Source organism: Heliangelus exortis, chromosome 1 (assembly GCF_036169615.1).
Source record: "Heliangelus exortis chromosome 1, bHelExo1.hap1, whole genome shotgun sequence".
Lineage (NCBI taxonomy): Eukaryota > Metazoa > Chordata > Aves > Apodiformes > Trochilidae > Heliangelus > Heliangelus exortis.
In genome coordinates, this window is record NC_092422.1 from 148,283,447 (window position 1) to 148,309,434 (window position 25,988).

General features: G+C 43.5%; 1 protein-coding gene across 1 annotated transcript in view; it reads left to right on the top strand.

Annotated features, from left to right (window-relative positions):
• Window positions 1–25,988, top strand: part of GRIN2B (glutamate ionotropic receptor NMDA type subunit 2B) — a 209,623-nt gene that overhangs the window by 120,988 nt on the left and 62,647 nt on the right. The window contains exon 4 of the mRNA XM_071732697.1: window positions 12,526–12,640. Within this exon, the coding sequence (XP_071588798.1) occupies window positions 12,526–12,640 (115 nt within the window). The remainder of the gene's footprint in view (window positions 1–12,525; window positions 12,641–25,988) is intronic.

The window sequence follows — 25,988 nt, forward strand, 5'->3', positions numbered from 1 at the left end:
GGTTTTGGCTTTGAGAAGTGCTTACATGACAATGGAGGTTATGACCAATTTTTTGAGGGGACCCTGTCATTGGGAGTCTGGAGTCTGAACTCTGAATCAATGATGTTTAAGTGCCCAAGACATGTTGGAGAAAAAAGGAGGAGTGAGAGATTTCTAAAAGGTGCCTCCTCTGGAGGCTACTTTTTCTCAAGTGAGCATAGTGAGTGCTGCCAACAGAAAATAGTGCAGACAATTCATACACTGCCACAATATGTGCACAGCAAGAGCTGCAGAAATGATGCAGCCAAAGGTAGCCAGTGAGACCAGAACTAGAGCCCACATTATCCCACCTGGTGCTCGTGCTAATTCCCAAGCTTTCAGGGTATGTCCACACACCATCAGGACTTGTGTGTGAAGTATGTGGGTTATGTTTTAGTTTATTAGCCTAAGCGCTTATTAAAGGTGAAATCAGTTAAGTTTCTGCTCAATATCTCTATGATATTGCCTTGATAGCTCTGAAAAGCACTGGAATGTACCGACAGTTTTGCTGAGCTGGACAGCTGAGCTGGCTGAACTGGAGGCAGCTGTGGTATGGTAATAGATGTGGGAATTGACCCTCTCCTGCACTCCCCATGTCAGTGTTCTGTCTCACTTCCAGCACTCTTGCTATTTCCATTTACACTGTGTTCAGGCTTCCTGCAGTGGGCACTGTGGCCTGGGATCCTCAGATGTGTGTTTGAAAGCCTAATTCATACTACTAGGTCCAAGGAGTCCTGAAAGTCTCTTGAGCAAGGAAATATTCTTTGGAGATTTCCCACTCCAGCCTATCAGAAGGGAGAAGGGAAAGGAGAATATATCCCAAATTTGGACGTTTTACTTATTTCAGACCTCCAGAGTCTTCTATTGGATGCAACATTAGCATCGTGCCTGAGGCTTCTTTAAACTGACCTTTTTCTGAAGAAGCAGCGAAGGAGCAATTCAAGATCAAATGCAGCTCTATAGTAAAATGGCACATTTACTTCACTGGAGACATAATTTACTTCAAATTTACTTCAGCAATATGAGCTGAAGTTGACTCTTTCTCTCTCATTTCTTGTGCAGGAAACACTGAGGATGCAGGGTTTTTTTTCTTTTTATATAGACAACTACATTCAGGAGGCCTGCTGCAGTCACCTAGCCTACACATTGCAGTCATCTCTCCCCGTGTACCTCTGTGTGTAACAGGCATCTCAGTCACTTACTGCTCACCTGGCCTTAGATGCCACCATAGTCACAGAGTCTAAATTGGGTATGTGGAGTAGGTGATGGAGAACAACCTGGAGCTTTTTCTGGCTGCTGGAAAAATTATCGATTTACAAAACCATAATGTCCCAGTGCTGGGTCATTGTAGCTTCTCTTCTCATGTGAATTCCTGGAAGGTGATGCATTTTCAGCTGCTGCAGGCTGGGATCTGTCCCGCAGAAAGCAAAAAGCCTGATTTGTCAGCAGTGCTCTACCTCTTCCCTTGTCGGTATGCTCTTACTCTATTCTAGACAAACATCTCTTCGGTCCCATGCCCTGGGTTGTCTGTCTTCTGCTGTCTTCAATCACTTTTCTGAGACTGCTGAGGGAGAAGCCTGAGTAGTTGTGGTGCCATGTTGGGCACCTGTCAGGTAGACCCCATTTGTATGTTTCACAGAAGCTCCTTAACATCCAGAAGCAGAGAAAAAAATCTTCAGTTACTATCAGTCTGGTCTTAGAGTTGAGCCATTGACCAGAAGGCAGATATTTCCTTTCTTTTTACATCTTCCGGGCTCCAGGGATGGATCCCAAAAGATTTTCCAGAGTGTTGTATGAGAGCGTAGGAGTGCACTGACCATATCAGCAGACACAGTTGCCCTCCTGGTACTTAGCGAGAGTAGCCTCAGACATCACTCCCTCTTATACCAGAAGGAAGAGAGAGAGGGCATGTAACTTTATTTAACAGAGTCTGGACTACAAACTACATCACAAAACACTCTACAAAGTTAATAATACAAGGCACAAGTCGGATGTGATATAAATGATGTAAATGTGTGAACTCTGAGTAGGACTTTGGCAGTGTTCCCAGCCGTGTTCAAAATGTACCCATGATATTTCTGTCTCCCATACTGGGAACCCACTAGAGACAGGCAGAAAAGACTTAGCTTGAGTTTATTATCCATATTTATAATTCATTTCAGAATAGCATCTTCCTCCCACACTGATCCATCCTCACAGCACTACATATGCACCCTGCTCAAAGCAGGAGGCTTCACACTCTGGCTTTTGGGGCAAGAGTTAAGAATGGTGAGATATACTTGAAACATGAAGTATGTGTTGGGAAACCCAAAATAGGTGATGCAAAGGAATACGGACCTTGTAGCTCTGCAGGTAGAGGTAATAAAAGGGGGTTGCAAGCTGTGAAGTCATGGGACTACAGGGACAAAAGGATGCATGCCTGAGTGTAGGAAGCCAGGTGAAAGACTGGAAGGAGATTCTTGGTATTTATCTTCCTTTTTATTTGCCCAGTGTTCAAAAAAAGAATTATGTCAGTGGAAGAAGAGCACAGAGGGGATATGGCTGTGACTGGAGTGGGGATAAGCAAAGACTGAGGGCTGAGGATTCACAGAATAATTTTTTTAGTTGGGACCTGGTATCTAGAGAGCACCTGGGTGGGGACATCTTGCCATTCGGAGCTCTGTTGGCCCACTGTGGGTAAGCAGAGTGGTCGTGTGGTTGAACTGGCTGTGGTGAAGGCAGCAGTGCCCCAGCAATGGTTACATTGGAAGTGCTGGTGAAGGTGATGGTTGGCAACAGAAAGGCGATGGGAAGGATGGCAGGGGTGGTGGCTCAGGTGGAGAAGCAGCAGCACAGAGAAGGGTGCTGGTGGTGAGAAGGGTACTGATTGTAGTAAGTGTTACAGCAGCATTTGGAGTGCTAACCGCAAGTGAAGATGAGGGTGGCTAATTACAGACATGATTGTGAAGAGGAAGAGGAGGCAAGCTCAAGGAGGAGTAGTGAGGTCTGTGATAATGGCATTTTGCAATGAGGAGGCTGCTACTCAGTGAGGGGTTATGAGGCATTCAGCTCCAGTTTTATCTGAAGCTGTATTCTCCACATGTGCCAGCTCATGGCTTGCTTGCTTCTCTGTCTCACTTCTCACTTTGCTGCTGCAGCATTTTTTCTGTTTGCATGTAGTGTGAAGAGAAATGCATTGATGGTTGTGTGTAGGAAAAAAAAAGAAAAAAGAAATATTAAATGAGACACTACCCCACTGGTGATGCATCCTGTGCCCCTTGTCAGACAAATGATAGCCGGGTGGGCTTCTGGGGAAGAACGAGGTCTTCCTGGTGCTGCAAAGATAAAAATCACAAGGGAGGGAATAAACAAACAAACAAAACAACAAAAAAAAGATCCCTAATAGTTCTGAGACCTTCCTCAGCCCAAGGAAGGGTTAATGCTTTAAATGCAGTGTAATTTCAGCGGCACTAAAGAACATGTTTCCATGGAAACATCAACCCACGGAGGAAGAGAAAAAAGGGAGAAGAGAGTGAGCAGCAGTGGAGAGAGAGCGGCTCCTCTGGCAAAGGAAGAGCAGCCTCCAGACCCCTGCTCCGATACTGACAGGAGTGATTATCTATTTGTTTATTTTAATTGATTGGAGATGTGATAGGGAAAGAAGTGAGAGGGTGCCATCTTGGCTGAACTGCTAGAGACCCAGGAAAATCCAGTCACACTTTTTGGACCAAGTCTCCTTGCAGGCAAGGACTCTGCTCCCGTGAGCACTGTGAATTTGCTGCCCTCGCAAATGCGTGAATGCTTTCAACACTTGATAAATGTTGAAAAAAACCCAAATCACTTGTGGTTTCTTGGTGGGTTGAAAAAGTTAAGTTAGTCTGCTCTTTCAGAGAATTCAATAAAGGGATTTATTTCAGTTGCCCCAGCTAGTTTATCCTTGTTTTCTGGCAGTGGTGAGATGGACTTTTCTAGCAGATTTGAGTGGTATTCCACCAGCAAGAAAGCTCTGGAGGAAAATTGATGTGCTGACCTGGTTGCTGGTCTTGATTCCCAGGACAGAAATTGGAATGAGCTCTGGATAAATGCTCAGATGTCCTGATGTGCACCAGAAAATGAGTCACCTTCAGAAGACATAAGGGGCTGTTGGCATGTACATTTACTTGCCCAGTTGTTTTAAGCCGGGGTCCACAGCCGTTTGAGTCCATGGGAATTTTCAAAGGGATGTGCAAAAATTATTAAGAAAAGGAAAGCTATTGTCAGTGAGGTTAAATTCACTGTACAGTGCCCGTAGTTCAATTGGAATATTTTTTAAGGCTCTGCAAATTGAGAGAGCTTGAAAATCCTGGGTGAAAATCACTGTGAAGAGCCTTGTTTGACTTCTGTTCTGTGACTGCTTTTCCTATCAATGTTGTAGTTGATGACTGCATGCTAAGACAGATAAACAGATCTGAAGGACATCGTTTGTTTTTCAGTATTTGCCTGTTCCTACTGCTATGGCTTCCATCAGTGACCTGTTAGGTGGATGCCAAGACACAATAATGACCCATTGTCGTCTGGTCTGACAAATGCAATTTCCCGTGCTTTTACTGCCCTGTGTAAGGAGACTTTTAGTTCTTTCAGATAGAATTACCTTGAAGACTAGTTTTACTTTGGACAAAGTGATATATTATCTGTTCCTAATGAATAAGGAAGGATGGAAAATGTAACAATAATAAAAAAGCCCAAACTTTAAAAAAGTAACTGGCAGGAATTTATTAACTCGGTAAAGCTTTGCAGCTTGATCCAATTTTGGACTGAACATTTAGTTTTGATTTTATCCACTCACTGTAACAATTTTGACCTTAAAGCTATGTTTCTATTAGCTATTTTCTATTACTTAAAGGTTTGGTGAGTCAATACAGAAGAATATTTGTTTTTATCAAAGCTTTTTTTGGATTAAAAACCTTTCTGAGAAAAGTCTGATTCCCTATGAGATTTATAGATCGTTTCAGCTTTAACCAGAGTATATGCTTGAAACAGTTTTCCTTCTTTCTGGTTTATTTCCAGTAAGGGCAGAAAGTGTAGGGCAATATTCTCAAGCTACTTAGGACTGTGCCATTTTTCCCAGGGAAAAAAAAAAAAAAAAAAAAAAAAAAAAAAAAAAAAAAAAAAAAAAAAATGGTAATTTTGGAAGAAAAGTTGTAAACCAAATATTTTGGGTTTAAAATGGAATATTTTGACATGGAAATCCTATTTGCTGTCTCTTGTCATTAGGAAAATGAGAATTCTATATTCCTGTTTCTCCTTCATGAAACTTGGGCAGACTAAATCTCTAGTGAAATCCCTTCCCCTCTTGAGGTGATGCTGTTCCTTGTAGGACTTGTTTCAGGGTGGCAAATTACACGCATATTTTAACTGGAGCTCTTGTCCATAAAACAAAGGCAAAGGATGCAAAAGGCATCCTACAATGAACCAGACTGTGGGGGAGCATGGCCAAGCCAGAAGCTTCATTTTCTTTCCAATGCCATTACAGTTTTCAGATCTTAGGGTTCTCTGTCTTTCTGACAAAATGTTTACCTCCTCATGAGAAAATGTTGTTGCCAAGTTCTTATCCCCCTTTTTCATTTAAAAAGTGGTTTTGATAGGTAATTTTTCCTGTCTCTGGCATTTTTGAAAATAGGTCAGTCAAGATGTGTTTGAGAAAAATTTGGCTTTGGTTGGGTTTTCGAGATGCTGTGTGACTGACATAGCAGATGGGGCAAAATAAAGATTTATGCATCCCTTTATTCCATAAACAGGTCACCTCATCCTAATGTAGACCTATGTTTTCTACAAGTGACCTAGCTTTCACAGTCTTGCCTTGGTCCTGTTAGCACAACCCTAGCAAAGGAAGCATAAAATGCCACTAGATCTGAGTGGCAGCACCTCTTCCCCTCTTTCTTTCAAAGTCAATGACTGCATAGGATGAAAAGCAAATGTGACATCAGGTCCTGGATGGTATTAGGTACATGGAAAAAAAGTGGTGTTTTGGGAACCCTGAAGCTCCCTGAAGCAGCTGGACAAACAGCCTTTCACCTAGGTGTTGTTACTGTCATTTCTGCCCCAGGTTGGATCTGACCCCATGTTCCCCATTGAGGGGGATATCATTTGGTGACCCTGCACAAAGAGGCCCCCTTCTGTCTGCTTCCCGATGGACATTTGTTGATGCTGCAAAACCCTGTGATGTGGTGCTTGAGTTCCCCCTTACATTTTCAGGAGGGAAGCTGGGGACTGCACAGACTGGGAAAAGTGAGTTTCGCTTCTCAGCTATGAGAAGCTATGAGCTTCATTCTCAGCTATGGTCCCGTCTCATTAGGATCAAGCAATGCATGTAGGAAAGCAACCCTGCCATTGTTCTGGCTCCCCATGTACTCTTTAAGGATAGATATATCCTCAGTCCACAGGAACTGTCAGCTCAGAGTCTTTTTGAAATGACAAATTCATGGTAGATAAATAGAAGAAATGGGGAATAAAGTGGAAGTACCATTTTTTTATGACTAAGAGGGGGAGTGATGGAAAAGATTCATCCTTTCCCTGTATATAGGAGCTGTCACTCGGAAGTCTCAGCACAAGTCTACATTGTTTTCAAAATAGCTTTGCTGAATGTGATGGAGAAACAGCAAGGATAGATCAGTAGAAATTTGTCTTCCACCAGAAATGGGTATTTCACAGATCAGGATCGAACAACAAGAAAATTCATCTTCTTAGATGTGAGGGGCCAGAATCTCAGCAGATCAAGCAGTATCACTCCATAGATGCTAACTGAATATCAGTGATTTATTCCAACCCCATATCTGCCTTGTTGTCTTTTAAAAGGTTGTGGACAGCAGGGAGGAACCAAATTAATCTCTTATATCTCTGTTATCTTGTACCCTGAGGGATGTTTTCTAATCTAGATGCTCTCCTAACCTCTTTGCTTAATAAAAACAGTCCTGAGCTCTGGGCATTTCTCGAAGCCTGCTGGTCAGGTTGGTTCCCAGTAGTATAAAATGGCTGTAACCTGGACAGGCTTTCTGGTGCAGGATCCCTTCAGAACTCGGAATTCAGTCTCTTTTCTACATTTGCTTTCTTTCTTGCAGTGCATTTCCCCGGTTCAGTGGTAATATTGACAGTAAGAGGAAAAGGAGCAAATGAAGAGTTAGATACAGTTCCTTTAGGTTTTAATTTTCCTGGTCAGTGGTTGCTTCTATTTTTTCCTATCGTGTTATGGTTTTGTCTTCATGATAGCAGAAAGAACAAAGTCGATGCCCCTTGTTATGTAAAATCATCTGCACTCATGCCCTTTGTGTGGAATCCTTTTGCTCTAAATTGTACCTGACACCAGGCAGATGTTACACAGACACAGACAGATGTGCCCGCCTCTCATGGCTTCAGAAGCCACCGGCACCGCAGCAGCAGGAGGAGGTGGTGCGGGGCAGTGAGTGATGGGAGAGCCTCTGAAAGGCTCAGTCAGAGTCAGTACCAGCCATGGAGAAGTCTGATCCGAAGCCCAGGTAGGACCTGTTATCACCTTTTTGGGGATGAGCAACTGGGTTTGATATCCTGTGGAGACTGCCTTATCCCAAGAGACTTCATGCGCTCACAGCTGGGTCAGGATGACTGTTGTGCACGTGTTGGCTGTCCTCTGAGGCACAGGCAGCCATGGAAATGTCAAGCAGTGTTATGGAGAAAAAATATCTGTATTATTTTTAAGCTTTCTGTAGGTTTGGAGAGTGAAGGTTTAAACCAAAAGTCGAATGGATCAGTTGCAGTTTCCTCATTAAAAAAAAATTTACTCTATTTCAGTCTCTCAGACAAGAGCAGAAGCTATTAGCAGCATAGGTGGTGCTGGTTAAACCTTATTTGTCAATCACTTGCCACTTGAAGGTCAGAATTACCATTTGTAGGTAAATACACTGCTCCTCAACTCACTTTCCCTGGCCTTTGAATCCACCCACCTTCCTCTCTCTGTCCATCCTTGTCCAGAATCAGGTGTGCAGGGCAGGCAGGACATGCTGTAGGGCAGGACTAATGTACTCTGCCCAGTCTGGATAGGTCTTGTTGGTGTTGAGTAAGGGAACACGGTTTGGAGCTTTGTGCACTTCTGCTGAAATGCAGCAACACATTTGTCTTTGCCCTCTCCTGTTCATGAAGTGGGTCTGGGCAGGCAGCTATGCCTATCTCTGGTCCCTTTGACTGGTGGGATGTTAATGCTGTCTCTGGGGGAAAGAAAAAGGCTATTTCACCGTGCTGGTTCGGTGAGGTAAAGGCCTTTGATTGCCTTCATCTCACTGCTCTTACTTTCTGCCTCAGTTTTTCACATAACAACCAGTTTCTAAAGAGGCTGATGATTGTCTACATACCCATCCCCTTATCCTGCATCACACTCCACCTGCCTTTTATCATGCAAATCCTCCTGGCAGAGGTAATCCATAGCCATTCTTTCCTCACCCTCCACCTGCACTGTGCTTTTCCCTGGTGTTGCTGGACAGCTGAGATAACCCCCCATTGCTGATGGTGGAGAGACTGTTTTATTTATATGGCCTGTCTTATTCAGGAAAGCGGTAGATGTTAGGATAATCATGCCATTTCAGAGAGACTGCTTGTCTCTTTGGATTGTAACAAGCACTGACAGGGCACAGGGGAGTGTGTGTGTGTGTGAGTGTGTGCACACGTGTGAGGCAGGGAGTGTGATGGAATGAGCAAAGGCAATGTCTAAATTTGCCCACCCAGTCAGCAGGTTCAGAGGGAGCTGGTTCCCAGCAAGGCACTGGAGGCAGAAGTAGGAGCAGTTAGTGCTGATTTCAAATGTATCTCCTTCAGATCTGTCTCTGGGGAAGAGAAAAATTCAGCTTAACACCCTCTCTTGTCTTCCCTCAAGTCCCCTCTGCCTGCCACATTTGCCTCTCTGGGCTTTCTTCAGAATTAGCTGAAAGCATTTAAAATGTCATCATCTCTCTGCTGGTCCTAAATTGGCCATCTGATGTGGTTTTAATGCTCTATTTCCTATGCCAACCAACCTTTGAAATACTCTCCATTAGCTTGCAGCGCTGACAGCCTCACATCCAGGGTGGGTGATGTTACCTAATGGTCAGGGGACAGGATGGAGAGTCAGGTCCTCCTGAGTCTGATTTGCTTTGTGTCCAAGGGCCGGGTCCCTTCCTTCTTTATGCCTGACTGCTTGTCCATACCACGGGGCTCACCATGTCATCCTGCTTCCACAGTGTCACGAGGATTTTGCTCTCACCCAGCTGAGTTTGGGCATTGTGGCTGCTGCTTCTCCAAGGATCTGCAGAAGGGCTTGGCCCTTTCTCCCCTTGCACTGAACAGCTCCAGAAATGTCTGCATGAGCAGAATTCTTTACTAAAAGGTGTTTCTAGCAAATTAAATTAAATTTGCTGTATCTGCCATGTGACATCCCCTTTCTCTTTCTCCATCTTGGGGTCCAAAACATCCAAGAAATCATGGATTAAGCCCTTTACAGGCACAGCTTCACCTTGCGTTACCTCATCTTCATTCAGAGCCTGCTGCCCTCACGCTGTGCTGTTGTTGCAGCTGATGGCTCAGTGCAGACAGCCCAGGGAGTATCTCAGATCCCTGGTTACTTTTTGAGGACCAGAATGTGTACAGGCTGTAGGGAGGAAAAAAAAAATCCACTAACCAGAGCAAGCAGCAGTGGTGCTGGCATACCAGGGCGAGGCTGCTGCCGAAGGTGACTCCCTGTGCTGGTGATGGAGGGCAGAGCCATTTGAGTGTTACTGCCTTGCAGCACATGCAGGCTTGGCCTTCCAGAGAGCCTTCCAAGCCCTTACATTTTGTCACACAAGTGTCCCCTTGCCCAGCACACCTGAGCAAGCCCTGCAGCTTGCAGGGTGCTGCTCTCATTCTGCATCCCTGTGTAGACAAGAGGATCCAGCAAGCCACGGGAGTGCTGGGAAAGATGGGGGCAGCTGCTGCTTCTGCACTCCCTCTGCAAACTTTGGTAAACATGTTGCTAATGGGTTTGAGAGAAAACCCTCTGAAGAGTTATTGTGCCAAATTTGGAGACTAATTTCAGTCATTAAGGTGCGAAGCGAGGGATTTTAGTGCCGCTTTAAGTGTAAATCTCAAGGCAGCTCCAAGGATTGGAGTCACTGATGATCCCTCCTTGATTATTAGTAGTGGTTCTAATCTTTCTGTTGGAAAACGAACAGAAATGACACCCTCTTGTGTCATATCTGTTGCTGATTTCTCTGAACTCTTCTTGTCAGGCTGTGCAAAGGAGATTCCCACAGTGGCATCATTCTGGGGTGGGAGGGGAAAGAGGGCTGAGAACTGTTTAATGTTGCTGTTTGTTTAATTAGATATTGGCACTGCTTTCCAACTACTGACATAAAAAGCTGCAACTCCATTCATGCTAACTGCATCCTCATCCTCTTGTAGCCTTGCTTTGTCTTTACTCTAGTGTCTGGTGCAGAGTAGTCATGAAACAGATGTAGCTGTAATCTTGGTCCACTGGCAGTGCTTTCCCACCACCAGACTCTTACATAGGTTTGGTAGGTTGCACATACCCGGGTATGGTCTGTGCCTGGCATTCCTCAGTACTAGACCAATGCAAATGCCTGGGAAGGAAAGGCCAGAAAAAGAGCACATGTCATCCTGATATGGGATGATTTACACCTTTACAAGCAATCATGTAGTTAAATTTTTCTTTGTGAGTGGGGTTCTCTCAGTGTTTGGGTGCTGAATGGGCCTGGCTTCTGCAAAAAAACACAGTGGTCTGCCTTTGAAAATCATCCTGTTGCAAATGGTTCACACTGGGCTCCCTTATGGCTGTTGTACTACACTGTGCACATCCCTTGAAGGTCACAACATGGGGAAATACTGACTTCCCTGTAGAAGTAAACTTTGTTGCTGATTGCACTTGGTAATGGGGAATTAGTAGATTGGTTTAGTTGATTAATGGCATTAGGACAAAAAAAAATTGGGGAAAGAGAGACACTAAAATCATGACCTGTTTTTTTATTATTTTGAAAAAGTTTCCCTGCAATGAGTGCCTCCATTAAATTATCAAGGGAGTTTTCTATGTGCACATAGTGAGAAAGTGTGAACCCACTGAAAGAACAGATTTATTTCACCCTTTTTTTCTTGAAATTTATTCAAACCAAGTTTGGAAGGGACAAACTTAAGTTGAATATCAGGAAATGTTTCCTGATGCTATGGTGTAATGGATCAGAAGCATGTCTCTAATATACACTGGTTGTGTAAGTTACAGGAGAACTGGGCAAAGCATGGAGGGCAGAGTCCTGGGGCTGCCCTGCAGGCAGCTTGGTCACCTCTGCCTCTCATGGTGATGTGATGCTACTGGTGCCAGAGCAAGTGTATAAAGGTAAAATCTACTTAATACAACAGGATTATAAATTGAAGTGAAATATATTAACAGGGGAAGCCATCAGAGTACCACAGAGATGGCATATAAGCCACTGAACTGTGAAATGTGTATTTGCCTTCTCCTCTTCCCCACAGTGTCATTCTGGACATTCTGACAGTTAAGAAGACAATAGACTTGATTCTCATTTACAGAAAAACCTTTTTAACATGTTCTCACAATGCAGCAAGGCCTTGGAATAAATGTAGCTGTAATCTCGGTCCACTTAAAGGTCTTCTCCACTGCCGGAACTGAGTGAAGAGGCCTTAGGATAAAAAAGATTGATGCCTGGACTGTTTAATAGTCCATTTGTACAGCTGACATGAGATGCCCCAGAGGGGGGTGCCTTGTGCAGAAGTGACAGGGCCTTTCCAGACAAAGAGCATCATTAATGTTGGCTGCAGGGATTTGCAGGATTGGTCACCCTTTAGTTTGATCTTGTTGGGTATAAGGCATGATTCTGTCCTGAGGGAAAAGGACTTTTCTAAACACCCACTATCCTTACTCCTAAGCTGCTTCAGAGAATTGCTTTGGGCCTCACTATGCTTACTGGTTCTGATAGGGATGGGTCTTCTCAGAGATGTGTTACTCCTTTCTCTGCTCTCTGCATCTCCTTTATCATTGCTTCAGTGTTTGGGCTGGGGGAGGCTGTCTCCAACTGCTTCACCTGTAGGTCATCACTGTCCTGAAATGACATGTGAAATCCCCTTTGGAAAGTGAGCAAAGGGTAGGCTGTAATATGTGTTTACACAGGTAATTGCTATGGATGCCTCTGCCCTTTGAGGTAAGGGGAGATCAAGGGCCACGGGTACATGTGTGTGCGTGTGACTCGGTCGTACTTTCAGGAGTTTGTTGAGAGCCAACATGGGACATTGCTTCCCTATCCCAGTCACAAAACGAGGACAATTACCTTGCCTAGTCGACTGTCCCAGTTCCTGGAATAATTGTTCTGCTTCTCCCACCCCCTTCCTCTTAAATTTTCCTTTGCTGTTCCCAGCATCATAATACCATTTGCATTCTGCTCCTACTGTCCTGGTGTAAGCTGCAGGGCGGGGAGCAGACTCTCGTTTCAGATTTGGTTCCCAAGTGTTAACGTTCTCTTTACTCTTTTCTCTCTCCTGCAGGTACCTGATCAATGTCACCTTTGAAGGCAGGAATTTGTCATTCAGTGAGGACGGATACCAGATGCATCCCAAGCTGGTGATCATCCTTCTGACCAAGGAGAGGAAGTGGGAGAGGGTAGGACATGTTTGGTAATTCTCAAACTGCTTCAGGGAGGAGGATGGAGGAAGGCTTCGGGCAAATACCCCCCCACACCTTTCTGTACATCTTATTAAGGGCTGGAAATCTCCTTTTTGTATCCTGGACCACTGGTATCTCCAATACTCAGGTTGCTGTCTTCTCCGTTCAGGATGGCATTACATTCTTCCATTAGCGTGCATAAAAAATTAATCAGCTTCCCTTCTGTAGCAGCTGAACATAAGTTTCACTGCCTTTCAAAGGAGAGGTCTCCTCTGTGCCATGGGTTTCAGTGGCAGTGACAGAAAATAGTTCTCTGCATGGCTTGCAGGCAGTGAAGTTCTATGTGATAAATGAATGTGATGAGCTACAGCCACTTTCAGTACTATATGCCAGTGTTAACTCTGCTTGATGCATTTGGCCAGTATAATTTGAAATGGGATGGTCCATTAAGTAGGATGTGTATGTGAGATCATACTGAGTTGTTCAAAGATTGAAATTTATATATTTGTGAAGAATTTGCATGTAACCCAATGCACGATTTTAGAAATGGTGTGGATTTCTGTGTTGGTGCAAAGCTTTGGTTCATTTCACTTCCCACATAAATGCTGGTGGTTGAAGCTCAGAACATGAACTCCCAGGTTTGAATAGAAGTAAGGGGGTAGCCTGAGAGCTAAGAAAATATGATGTAAAAAAGTGATGAGGGTGAGAAGTCAGAGCAAAAGCCAGGAGAATTCAGTAGAGCAATCAGTGGGTATGAAGCAGAGCTCAGCCTGGATATGGTCAATGGTAGGAAAGGGGCTTAGAAAAGTGCCCCTATGCCCCACCAAGCACAGAAAACCTTCTCTCCTTGTCTGCTTTTTCTCTGCATGAATGTGTAAGTGGACTGCATGGCCAAAGTCAGGAAGAAATTCATGAGGAAATTAGAATGAAGTAAGGAGCTGTCAGGAGAAGTGCATTCAGGAAAGGGATGGAGAAATAACTTTTGAAGAAGTCGTAAGAACCATTGCATTAGTGCCTGAGAGGCACTAAGGTCTCCCAGTAGTGGCTAAAGTTTAGAGAGAGGAGGAAAGGCCCCAGCTTGTGCCTGATTTCCACAAAGTCCTATTCTGAGACCTCACTTCAGGCTCTGTCCATCACACAACTTCACCAAAGCCCACCAGGCAAAGTCTGGCAGGATTTGTTCCTAGCTGGCACCAAATTTGTTCTCATAGAGGAAATCTCCAATATCAGAGCAGGAAAATGAGGCAGCAGCAGTATGAATCTTTCTAGGGATTATTAGCAAGGCTGGTTGTGAGAAAACTGTTGCTGTAACACTTTGAAGACTTTGGGGAAACACAGCTAAATGCAGTCCTCTTTTTGTTCTGCTTGTCACATGCATTACTGTGTCAAACACCCAGTGAGGGCTCTGGGGCTTCCATGAGAAGTATGAGGGGTTGTTCAGTGTCTGAGAGCATATCTGTGGTCTCTCAGATGACAATTTGTGGAGGGGATGCTGGTGAACTGGAGTGTTTGGGTTAAACCTGGCACCTGTCTGAGCCTTGTTGTTTGTGAGGATTACTTGGCATCTGTTAAACCAGAACAGTTCTTCATTTCATAGGAGCTGGATTGAAATGACATGATAAACTGTGGCATTAGTGGTATGAAAAGCACTTAGTGCTTCCTGAAAACAAATATTTTATCTTGAAGTGGGTATCTCTCTCAGTGGGAAGATCAGATTTTTATAATCAAACTCTGAGCCGTTTGAATTTTACACTGGCACGTTCTAACTGGAAAATACAGAAATCATCTCCAACATTCCCTGATCACAGATATCTTTCATACCTGGAAACTCATACTCTTTTTCTTAATTTTCTTCATTCCTCTGAAATGCAAATATTGAAATACGAAGGTGAAACAGCTCTTTGTGGCAAAGATAATATTTTTGTTCCATGTTTGCAGAGTCTCGGACAAAGCAGAGTGCTAGCCCTTAACAGCAGCTCCCAGGCAATGCCACAGTGCAAGACATAAATTATTCATATATTATTAGCACACAATGCAATACCTGTGTAAATGCATCATTTTGCAGCATAGAATCATCCAAACTCTCACTATTTTTTGCTAAATTAGCAGGATGCTTTGTCCTGGCAACTTCAAGGCAATATGCAGAAGAAACCACGCAAAGAGCAGGAGAGTTTCCAAGTCAAACTGTCGGGTGGTAGGAGATGAGAGATGAAAGGCTGCATGGGAACCAGTGATTCAGTCCACTTGTGTGTGTTCACTATAGCTCAGTCTTTAATTACATCACTGCACTCTTTTATCCATAATCAGACACTGTACCTGGAAGGAACATCAAGAGGTCATTTAGTCCCTCCCTATGCCCAAGGGAGGGATCAACCAGACTGAAAATATTCCTGGCAGATGTTTGTCTCACCTGTTCTGAGAGTCCTTCAGTACTAGAAACTCCATGAAATCCTGAGGCAATGTCTTCTATGGCTTCTTTCTCGGTACCCTGGAAAGATTTTTCAAATTTCTAACCTAGATTTCCCTGACTGCAGTTTAAGCCCATTACGACTTGGCATCTCCCTAGTGAACATAGAGAACTGTTTATTCTCTTCCTTTTTTTATCTTCCCTATGCATGTTTGAACACTTCTATCATGTTGTCTCCCAGTCGTCTTTGCTGTAGATTAAACAAGAATTTGTTCAGTCTCTCCTGGTAGGTCATGTTTTCTAGTCTTCTGATCATTTTTATTAGTCTTCTCTGGATTTAGTGCCACAGTTTGCTTGGTGCAGTTGATTCTTGAAAGATGGCAAATTGATTGTGAGGAGTTCATCTCATGGGATATGTGTATATATAAAGAAATGTTTTAAAACATGATTGAAGGCTTCCGGTTTCTGAGCAGCAAAGATACAGATAGTGCCTGAACTGTTTCAGGATTTCAGATCTGTGAAATTTTTGAGGTTTTTGTTTTTCATCCCAGTTTGGGAAGAATTATCTTCAAAACTCACCAGTTATTTTAGAACAAGAATTCATTTTCTGGAAGAGTTACAGCTGGTCACAGACTCAGATGATGATAAATCTTCTCCTGTGTCTTTTAGACAGACTGAAGCCTCGTGGGGCTGACAATCATGAAAGAACACATAGAGCAACCACTTTCTGGGAAGGGGCAGTAACCTGAGCTCTTCTGCTGCTGTCACCATGAGTAACTCTTGTGATAAGCAAATGTACTGCATTTCATTCACTTCTCTGTTCTCTGCTCCTTAGGGACAGAAGGCTGCATGCCTTTCCTCACTACCTTTTAATTAGCTAGTTAGTAGAGCTCTTTGCTTCTCTGTCCAGACAGCCTAAGTGTGTTTTGGGTTCCCAGATACCCCTCTTGTATTTAATACAGAGGGGCAGGTATTCAGATGGAGAGTTTGAAGAAAGTCCACCCTTATGCCCCATGAAGGGCCCTGCCTTAAAGCAGTGATGGGCTGGGGCCAGAGGTCTTGCAGGGTGAAGCAGAGGCTTGGTACTGCACTAGGTTTTTGTGTCTGTGGGTTCTGATGTTTTGTGTGGGAAGAGTGTTTTTTCTTTACTTTACAGATTGCCTTTCTTTTCTGCTCTCCTGTAATCCCACACATGATGAGAACTTATTTCTGGGTTCATTATCCCTTCATGAAAGTTGGCAAGTGCTTCTTCCACCTCTTGATCACATCCCTTCTTCTCTGCTGAGGCAGGACATAGCGGTCCTGTCCCGTTATCTCTCAGCTCCTCGTGTCTGCTGCTTTACTTTCACTCAGCAAACCCAGGGATGACACAGATGTTACTGTCTCTGAGGCCCTCTTTGGAATTCTTTCTCTAATTTGATTTCTAGTGAGTTTTGCATTACTTCTATCACTATTCTCTGCCACGTGCACTACAGTAACTCCTGCTCTTGACTGGACCAGCAAAGCCCCAGGTAATCAGTTTGGTCATCTTAGAGGAGAATGGATGGGACACATATCCTGAAAGATTCAGTCTCTCTGCTGCATGTGCTAATCTTCTGCCCCTGTCAACCCTCACCTCCCCCAACAGATAAAATGTTTGCCTGCTGCTGCTCCTATAATTAACAGTGTTTGACTTTTGAACACCTGAAAAATCAATTAGCAGCATCTGTTCTGCTTCCTCTAGCCATCGCCGTGGCCATGATGACAAATTTGAGGACAGGCTGCTCTTAGCATGTTCCCCTCCACCACTGCAGACATTACTGCTCCCTGGAAATGGGGCCATTTTCTGTGACATGCTTTGAGCTGCCTCAGTGACTGCAGACTTCTAGTACATCCTAATGCTGCAGCAGGGTGAAAAATGGCCTCACTGCTCTCAGCTACGTGGGCTTTCCAGAGATGTGTTCAGCCTGGGTCGTAGTTCACGTAAGGTGAGTTCTCAAACGTGTGACCCTGTCCCCTGCTTGGGACTGACAGTGTTATGCACAGCTGTACTTGGGAAGAGTTCTCTCAGGATCTGTGAGAGATCTACAGAAAGGAAACAAGGATTTAGAAAGAAAAATGGAAAAATAATGTTTGTTTTATCTAAAAAAAGGAAGGGTAATGAGGCTGGAATTAGGTGATCTTGAAGGTCCCTTCCAACCCTAGCTATTCTATGATTCTATAAGTCTCTGGGCATCAAATCATTGGTGAAAAAAGGACAGTTATGGTCAGTTGCTTTTCATGTTGACAGGAAGCAGAAAGAAGACATCTTGCTAAATTTTCAAGCAGAAAGATTGCAGTCTGATATTTAGGGAGCTCTCTAATTGTTAGCATGGTGGGACATGGTAAGGCTCATTTGCTGGTGAGGCTCATTTGCTGAAGGACATACAGAAAACTATGCAACACTCTGAGGTCTAAATCTAACTTGTCTCGACTCAGAGCCTGTGGATTCAGTAAGTGTTCTCTTGTGGTTCTCTGCTAGCCAATATTTCTTTGATTAGATGAACAAGATGAAGATGGAGAGTATCTCACAAGGGACTGCTTATTTGATGGGGAAGAAAAACTGGGTTATGGACAAGCTGATTAGCAAAACCTTCAAGACTGGTCCAGTGAGGACATAATTTCTGTGAACTTCTACCAGGTACCTTTTCTATGAGCAGGCAGTTGGCACATGAGTGCTATTATGGATGACTGCAAACAAAAACTCTTTTGGAGGCATTTGTCACCTCCTGCAGTCTGCAGCTTTGGAGGGCTGATGAACACCACAGAGACACTGAAAAAGCTGTAGCTTTTGATGATGATGCAGACTTCAGGCCTGATTTCAAGTCTTTCCATGCACTGAAAGAAATTCTCTGTGTGTTTCAATGTCCCAGTGGCAGAAATAACAGGGGAGCGGGAAAGAAATGGCAAATCTGATATGTATTCTTGATCTTCAGCAAGCATGGTACTGATCATTCCATGAAGAACCAATATAAATCATGTACCAGTTATATTGCCTAGCAGAAGGAAGGATTTAGATTTTTTAATTTCATTTTCTGAGGCACCCTTTTCAAAAATAAGAGAGGAAGAAGAATGTACGGTTGTAAGGTGAAAACTGCAGCTGTAGAAATCCAAGCATCTTCTCTGAAGGCCCTCCCCTGACTTTGGAAAGATGACCAGATTGTTTGAGACAGTCTTCTCCTTTTGTTGTCTGGTACCTACCTGAGCAAGGCTTTCTGATCACTTACACATGCATGCACAGGTAGGCTTGCCTCCCTGGGGTGAAAGTTACTGTCTTTGGCCAGGGTCTGCTCTGTGTGTGGAGTTCTGGCATCTTGACAGCATGTCCGGGTACTTGAGAGAGGAATTGTTTTTTATCCCACCAATTCCTTTTATGGTGAGACAAGATTGCATTGTTTTTGCCAATCAGTCTTGTTTTGCTAATTTCCTTGTGTACATGGGGATTTATGACTCATTGTCCCTGAAGAGAAATGGCATAGGAGTTTGTTTAAACCTACTCAGAGTTAGTGACTGATTCTGTTCCCATAGAACCAGTTTTTAGAAGGATATAGCTTCACTTAGGGCAGATGGACTGTTTCTGGATTGAAGCACATATGGCTGAAATTAGAATGGGACTCAGTACATGCATTTTCCCCATTATTTGTAAAGAATTCTTTCTGGACATTTCTCTAAGAGCCAGTAATTTGCTGAATCCCTTGCTTCTCATTATATAGCAGGCTTGCATCAAAGAATACATATTTTATGGATACCCCAGTCCCAAGTGAGTGTCCCTTAGATACCTGATCTAGGTCACATCTGATGGGTCTGCTGATGACCCTGATTTAATCAGACAACCAGATGGCTTTATTTGTGCACCTATGCTGTACCCACTGCCAGGATTTGGCCTGGCTTCTCACAGTTGCCCAGGATGTAACTGTATGTATTTGTGGCTAATTATGGCCACACAAATCTTACACTGACTTCGAAGAAGGGCAGATGCAAGAGCCAAACAAAGCTTTCCTTATCAGACGATAAATGGAACAATCTTTCTGAAAAGCCTCCTTCGTTAATCATGTGGACATACTGATCAAATGGTATCTTTGCTGACTGATCATATCAGACAATTAGATTAGATTACTGCATCCTGTGATAATGAGATAGTCCATCTCTTTGACCAAAGAGGACACTAGTTGGGTGTCTCCTCCTAACCAGTGTCCATTATGTCAATATAAGCTGTGTTTTCCATTTGCCTCTTGCTGGAGCAGTTCCTGACTTTGCTTGCTTGAATTTTGGAGTGTGTTTGTATGATTCATGAGCCTGCAGAAAAATATTCTGGCTCTTCTCCACCAGGCCCTACTCCTGGGCTACCAGAGGGAATTCTTACATTGAGACAGTGACAGCTTCTTGGAGAGACCTTGTCCTCTAATGCAAATCAGATATTGGAAAATCTAGAGATCTTTATTAAACCCGGCCTGTAGTTAGAATGCCTCCTACCATTTCTGTGCTAGTGTTGCTGATGAGGGTGATTGTAGCCATTTGACCTTTACTGGGGCTGCCAACCTCTTTGACCCTGTGTACTAATGTGGTAACATCATCCAGCCACAGGACAAGACTGCTTCTGCCTTGGTGGTGCTCTGAATGAGAGCTCTACTTCAGGGCTTTCTCCCACTCGCCCACACCACACAGCAAGGGGGTCAGTGTTCTCCCCTGCTACATGTACGTGCAGCCACCTCTTTGCACGTCACCCTTGCTGTCCCCAGCACCCAGTTATGGACTTGGGACTCTGCTCTGCAGGGAGCTGTGTGAACGCTAACCAGAAAGGTGGCTCCCACCCCAAAGTGGTTACTCTTTAATTAGAAGACAAAAGGAAGCAGATGGGTACAGATGGACCAACGGGGGAGTACAAGGGAACAATCAGACAACATTAGTCAGCATAGTAGGCAGTGGGCTTTACACACCAACTGCCTAACTCTTGAGAAAGCTTTGATAGGCAGCAGAGATTTGTAACTATCTTTGTGCAGGCTTTTGGGGGCCTCATTGAGAATGTGAGGGCCAGAAGGGAAAAAAACATTAATGGTGCTTTTGTGAATTGGGAAGCTGAGGCTGAGAGGGTGCAACAACTCAAAATAACCAGCGCTTCTGGAAAACTTAAAGTCTTCTTAACATTCGAGAGGATAACCCCAACTTTACAGAGAACAGAAAATAATAATAGAAAAATAATAAAAAATATTAATGGTAAGGCTATGTCTTGTGATGCAGCACCAAATCTCAGTGCAGGGGGGGTGTGCTAATGCCAGAGCCACACGTTGTCTCTGTTTGAAAACCCATCAATGGTTTGCCATCAGTGTGGAGGTTTCTGTGTCAAGTCACATGCTGCTGTGTATCTGTGTCCCTTTCATTGTGAGCATTTCTTTGATTGTGGGAATATGTTATCCCAGCATATTGACAATAACATTTATATCTTAATTCAGGTAATAGCTGAGGTGCTGCAGGAAGATGAGCTTTCAAGCTTGAGTATAGTAATTAAATATTCCTGTCACAATTCCATATCAAGGATCCATCCTATCAACCCTGATTAGTCCACAACATCCTTAAAAAGCTAGGAAGGGAGGTTTGATTTGGTTAGAAATTAAAGAAAGGAACATAGCTGGGTTTTTTAATATTTTTTTTGTGAATGAAAACAAATTCACATTTCAAGTTACACAAAACATATTTCTCACACGAAAAAAAGGAATTGAGTTCATTTAAATGTAGTAAAAATATTTTGTAACATAGACCAGTTTTGATATAAAAAATGTCAAGGTGAAGATGAAATTTTCCAATGCTTTCATTTTGTGTATTGCCATTTTTAAGCAAAGAATGTCATCGTGAAAAGCCTAAGTGATATATGCTGACATTCCAAGAATCCCTTCCCTTGCACTTCCTTAGGCCAAAACTCTTCCCTAATTTCAGTATAAGCACAAGAATGACCTTTTCCCCAAACTCCATTTGCAAATGAATTGGGTATTTATCAGCCCAACAGGGAGTCTGTAGCAGCCAGAAACGATGCAGGTTGCCCCAGTGCCGTTGGAAGTGCTTTTGGTGGCCAGAATATGCAAGAAAAGACAGCTGAGGAAAGCATGGGAATTTTAGTGCCTTTAAGATTTGACATTTGAGAAGAGATGAGGGCTGAGAAGAAGCATTCAGCCAAACTGACTCTGGAGAGAGCACTAACATCCTCATTCTGCTGAAGGAGGCTCACAGTGACTGAATGTGCCCCCAGTGCCTGAGGGTTCGTTTTCATCTGTTCAGTTGCATTTGCTTGAGACTCTGTCTCATGTTGGCGATGTCTTTACTTGGCCTGTGAATCCTTCGCTTTTTCTATTTTTACATTTCTTGAATGTTATTAACTGGAGGCTCTGTTTTATTTCCATGGGGCTTGAGAGAAGGTAGAGGCTGCTGTCCTTATCTGCATATTCACAGGGCCTTACATTTCTTCTTCTTTTGCCTTTTTCTTTCTCTTTCTTTTTCTCCCCCCCCCCCCCTTTTTTTTTTTTTTTTTGCTAGGATTTTGGCAGTCTGCATTTCCTGGAATAGAAGTCTGGCCACATTTTTTCTGAATGCATTTGAAATAAATGTTTCTTAATATGAAATTGCTCAGACTTTTATTCAGTAAGCAATAGCTTGTTTGCTGTGTCCTTGGCTTAGTTTCTGTGCACTGGTGCTGATTCTGGCCAGAGCTTCAGTGCTCAATTCTCACAAGCTCCTTGTTTTGAGTTTGGATCCTAATTGTGCGTGGTTGAGTTGGCTTGATGCTGACCTGCATCTTGGCAGTATTTTACTACACCGGGACAGTCTTTTCCCCTGTGTTTTTCTCCACACTGTTACGTGTTAACATCTCTGCTGCTTCTCAAAGGTATCTCAGTGTTAAAACTGTGGTTATCACTGAAGCTACTGTGTGCTTGAGTTACTCTCACTGCTCATGAACTCTGGCATGCATTTAGTGTCATCGATTTGAGCATACAATATGTTCAGCATCGTTTGTTTTCCCTTTGCCTGAACTGTGTTTTCCCCGACTCTGTAATTTTTTCAGACTGCCTTTGGTAACGTTAGATCCCAGCACTCACTCTTCCATTGCCTCATAGTGGTGTCTAAGTTTCTGTCACTGTCCTTTGGTGGTTCTTCTGTGTGAAAGGCTCTGGTGTTTACTGACCTGGGATTCTTTCTACAATGTGCTCGGGGTTGTGCTGTCTTCTGCTGAGTCAGCACTTTGCCGGGCTTATTTAATTTCCTTCTGCTGGGCTAGCTGCCTTCTGCAACGTCTCCCACCATGCCAAGCCTGGAAGATTGTTTGACAGCTTTTTTCTTGTTCCTGTTTAAGCTTTTGACTTGGCCTGCATTTTGTGTGATAGTTTCTGATACTTATTTGCCTTAGGTTTATTTCCTCAGTTCCTGTACATGATAATGACTACATTTCTATTGTTCCTTCCTTTGAGGAGGATCCTAAGCACTTTGCAAAATTAACATACAGGCAACATTTCATTCTGAGTAATGTTCAAGCCACTCGTGGTGGAATGGGGTTAGGCTGTTTAATGATGCAAAACAGTGCTGCACAGCCATGTAGGGTAAGAAAGAGGCATCTCAGGCAGAAGGAGGTGAAGCATTTTGAGTTGGACTCTAACCAGTTTTGTCCCCAAGGTCTGTTTCTGGGGGAAAATGACAAGGACTATTTAAGACCAGGAGTGAGAAGACCTTTGTCCTTCTTTTTCCAGGTGATAGTTCTCTAGGCTCAAAAATAAAGTGGAAAGAACAAATGAGTATGTGAAAAAATGTAGTTCAGGATCATTAAAATACTCATTTATCTTGGTCAGATATGGTGGATTTATTTTGCAAGTTTTATAGCTCTAAATGAAAACATATTTTGGTGTTTTCATGTAGACTCACAATTGCCTTTAGATACCATTCACAGAGGTGATGTGGAGGAGGAAATGGCAGCAACTTCCCCCAGATCCCAGAGCCTCCTTAGCCAGAGAGTGAGGACAGATTTCTAGGCAATTGGAAAACTGCATTTGAATTCCTTCTGCCTGACTCAGAACAGAGATTTAAACTGTGGCTTCCATCACCTCTCTGTCAGGACAGAGGTTTGTATCCCCTGGAATTGGGATTTTTAAAATGTATTTTTTATTCTTAAATGATACTCTTTTGCCATTGAGTACTCAAAGTGTCTTTGCAGATGCTTGTTTGGATCCAAATTTCAGACACTTTTATTAATAATGTCTGATAAACAACATGATTTTTGTGTGTATATTGAATGGATAAGTTTGCTTAGTGGAAAATTGAAAACAGAGAACAAACCTGGGTTTAGATTGAAGCAATACCTTCAATTTATTTATTTTCTTGTATCAGACCTTGCCTTGAAAACTAGATTTTTTCAGAGCTTAATCAGAACACCATCTTGGTCAGTGTTTGGGCATCCAAGGGCTGCCCTTGTGAGCCTGGGTTAGCTGCAACAGGGTGTCTTGCCACCCACCACGTAACATGAGGTGCATGCTGCAGCAAGCAATGGCATTAGATGCTGAAGATTCTTTTGTTCTCCCAGTAGATCCACCCTGTGCTATGAGGTAATCCTGTGGCTTTTGAGAAGCAATAGTGCTTCCCAATATATCAACTTATTTTGGGTGCATCACCGGACAGTAGAGGTGTTATGCAAGTTTTCCACTCTAAGCAGTGTGCTGCCAAGCCTCACTGTCCAAACTGGGTGATCTGGGAATAACAGAAAGAGTCCCCCTCTGCAGTCAGCTGCTTGAGATCAGCTCCTGCACTGGTGAGTTTAACTGTTCGCTCCAAGCATCATGGGGTGCTTTAAAAATTGTGGATTGCTCAGGTCACTTCTTTCAGGCCATTGCTTTACTTTTGTTCTTTTTTAGAAGTGGGAGCTATTTGCTTTCCTTCTTAGATGTGTGCTCATTTTCACCAAGGCCAGAGTGCTTTGTATTGATGCATTTAATTATGTTTGCTTTGTAAGACTGCTGGGATTATGGTAGCATCTCATTTTGGTAGATTTTCTGCCACTGACAGGGGCCACCTGTGATCATATGCTTTCATTGAGCTTCTCCTGTGTATTGGTCAGCCTGCATTTGTGGTTTCCACCAGCTCTATGCCTTGTCCCTGTTCTTACAGATAGCTGCTATTTGAGGTCTTGACTTTCAGGATGTCTGAGGAACAGACAGACCCATGGAGAGCTCTGTGTGTCTGTATTTGAACAGTTGTTCTCATTCGTGCTCTGTCTCCTGTGTTTGGTCCCAGAATAAGTCCTGTGTCTGTATATATTTTCCTGCTCATTGCCCAGACACCTTGGTCCAGTCTGGGACTAATGGAGACACTGTCTTACAAATAAAAAGATTAAAAGAGTACAGTGTAGTGAAATCTGCAGTAAGGACTTTCTACATTAAGAAGTCCCCTGTCTCAAATAAACATGCTGAAGTATTCCCTGGTTTTATTGTGCAATGATACTTGAACTTTAGTTAAAAGCTGTTTTCTCTGGGTAGCCTGTGTCGTACTGGACCCTTGCTGGGTTGCTGAGGATAGATTTTTCCCAAGTATGTATTTTTGCCAGATGGGGAGCACAGTAATTTTCAGCAAGTGTTTGAAGGGAATAATCAATATGGAAAGGAAGAAATTCTTTAGGGCAATACAGGTATAATGAAAAAGTAACAGGGAGGCAGGAGGTAGAGCAAAAGTACATTTAGATTGAATAGCAGGGATCAGTGGATTATTTTAGAAGAGGCAAAACTGTTGCCTGATGAACGTGCTGGAGCCCTGGTTTTTGACCATTGGATAGGACAGACCAAGTAGGAGGGAAGTGGAGAGGAACTGACCAGAGAGAAATCCATGAATTTTTAAATTTTCATTGTTCTATGTCTATCTGTGTGTTGTTCTGGTGGGTGAGCACCACAGCACCCTGGGGAGAAATCCTCACTCTTTCAGATATGCTCTAGCCCCAACCACCCGCTCTACACTTCTGTGAACAAGATCATGGAAAGAATTTTCCTTACCTTCTGCTTGAGGGGAGGGTGCTCAGTCTGTGCCATTGCAGAGGGACAGGGCCCACCCTGTGCCTCTCTGGGTGGAATTTTCCAGGAACACCCTCCTTCGCCACAACCATCGCTCTTCAAACTCTAAGATACGTAACTCATGAAAATGCATTCTTAGCACACTGCTGACATGGTCAACATCTGGTTTCCAAAGAGAGTGCTGCGAGAGATTTGAAATTGCTGCACTGTGGAAAAATGACTTGGGGTAATTATAGATACCTAACAATACTATTTAATTTCTTCTGCCATGTCTTTCCTACATAGTGTATGTGGTAATGCTTCAGAGAGCGGAATAATTCTGACGGAGGGCAGCAAGAGGAGTAGATAAGGGAGACAAAAAGTCCCTTAAGATTTAGTTAGGATCTGAAATGGATGAAATGTAAGTCGAGGATTACATGTTTTCAAGTCCTGCTCCATAAAGGGCCTTTTTTGTGCATTTTGCTATGGGAGGAAGAGGATGTAGATGATGATGAGGGACATGGAGGAAGACAGGCGGGACCTCTGAGCACATACTCACAGGACAGAGGAATCTTAGCACAAAGCCTCACAAGCAGCTGGGCTGCTGCTTGCCCTCCTTCTGCTGAGCAGGCTCAGAGCTTGGGACAACAGGGGAAAGTGAGACAAAATTTATGAGCTTGAATCTTGGCCAGTGGTGAGACAGACTGCTCCAGAAGGCAGTTCAGAGTGGCTTCTGTCAGCCCCCTGCTCAAAAGTACCTTTGCTTCCTCTGATATCTGGAAGCCTGCAAAGACCAAGCTCAGCAGGCTCAGGTGAAGACAAACCTTGTGAAGATCTCCTCAGTGTTTCAGAAGCGTTGTCCCTCTGTTGGCACTGCAGTCCAGGGGTCCTGCATAGACTATGTATGTCC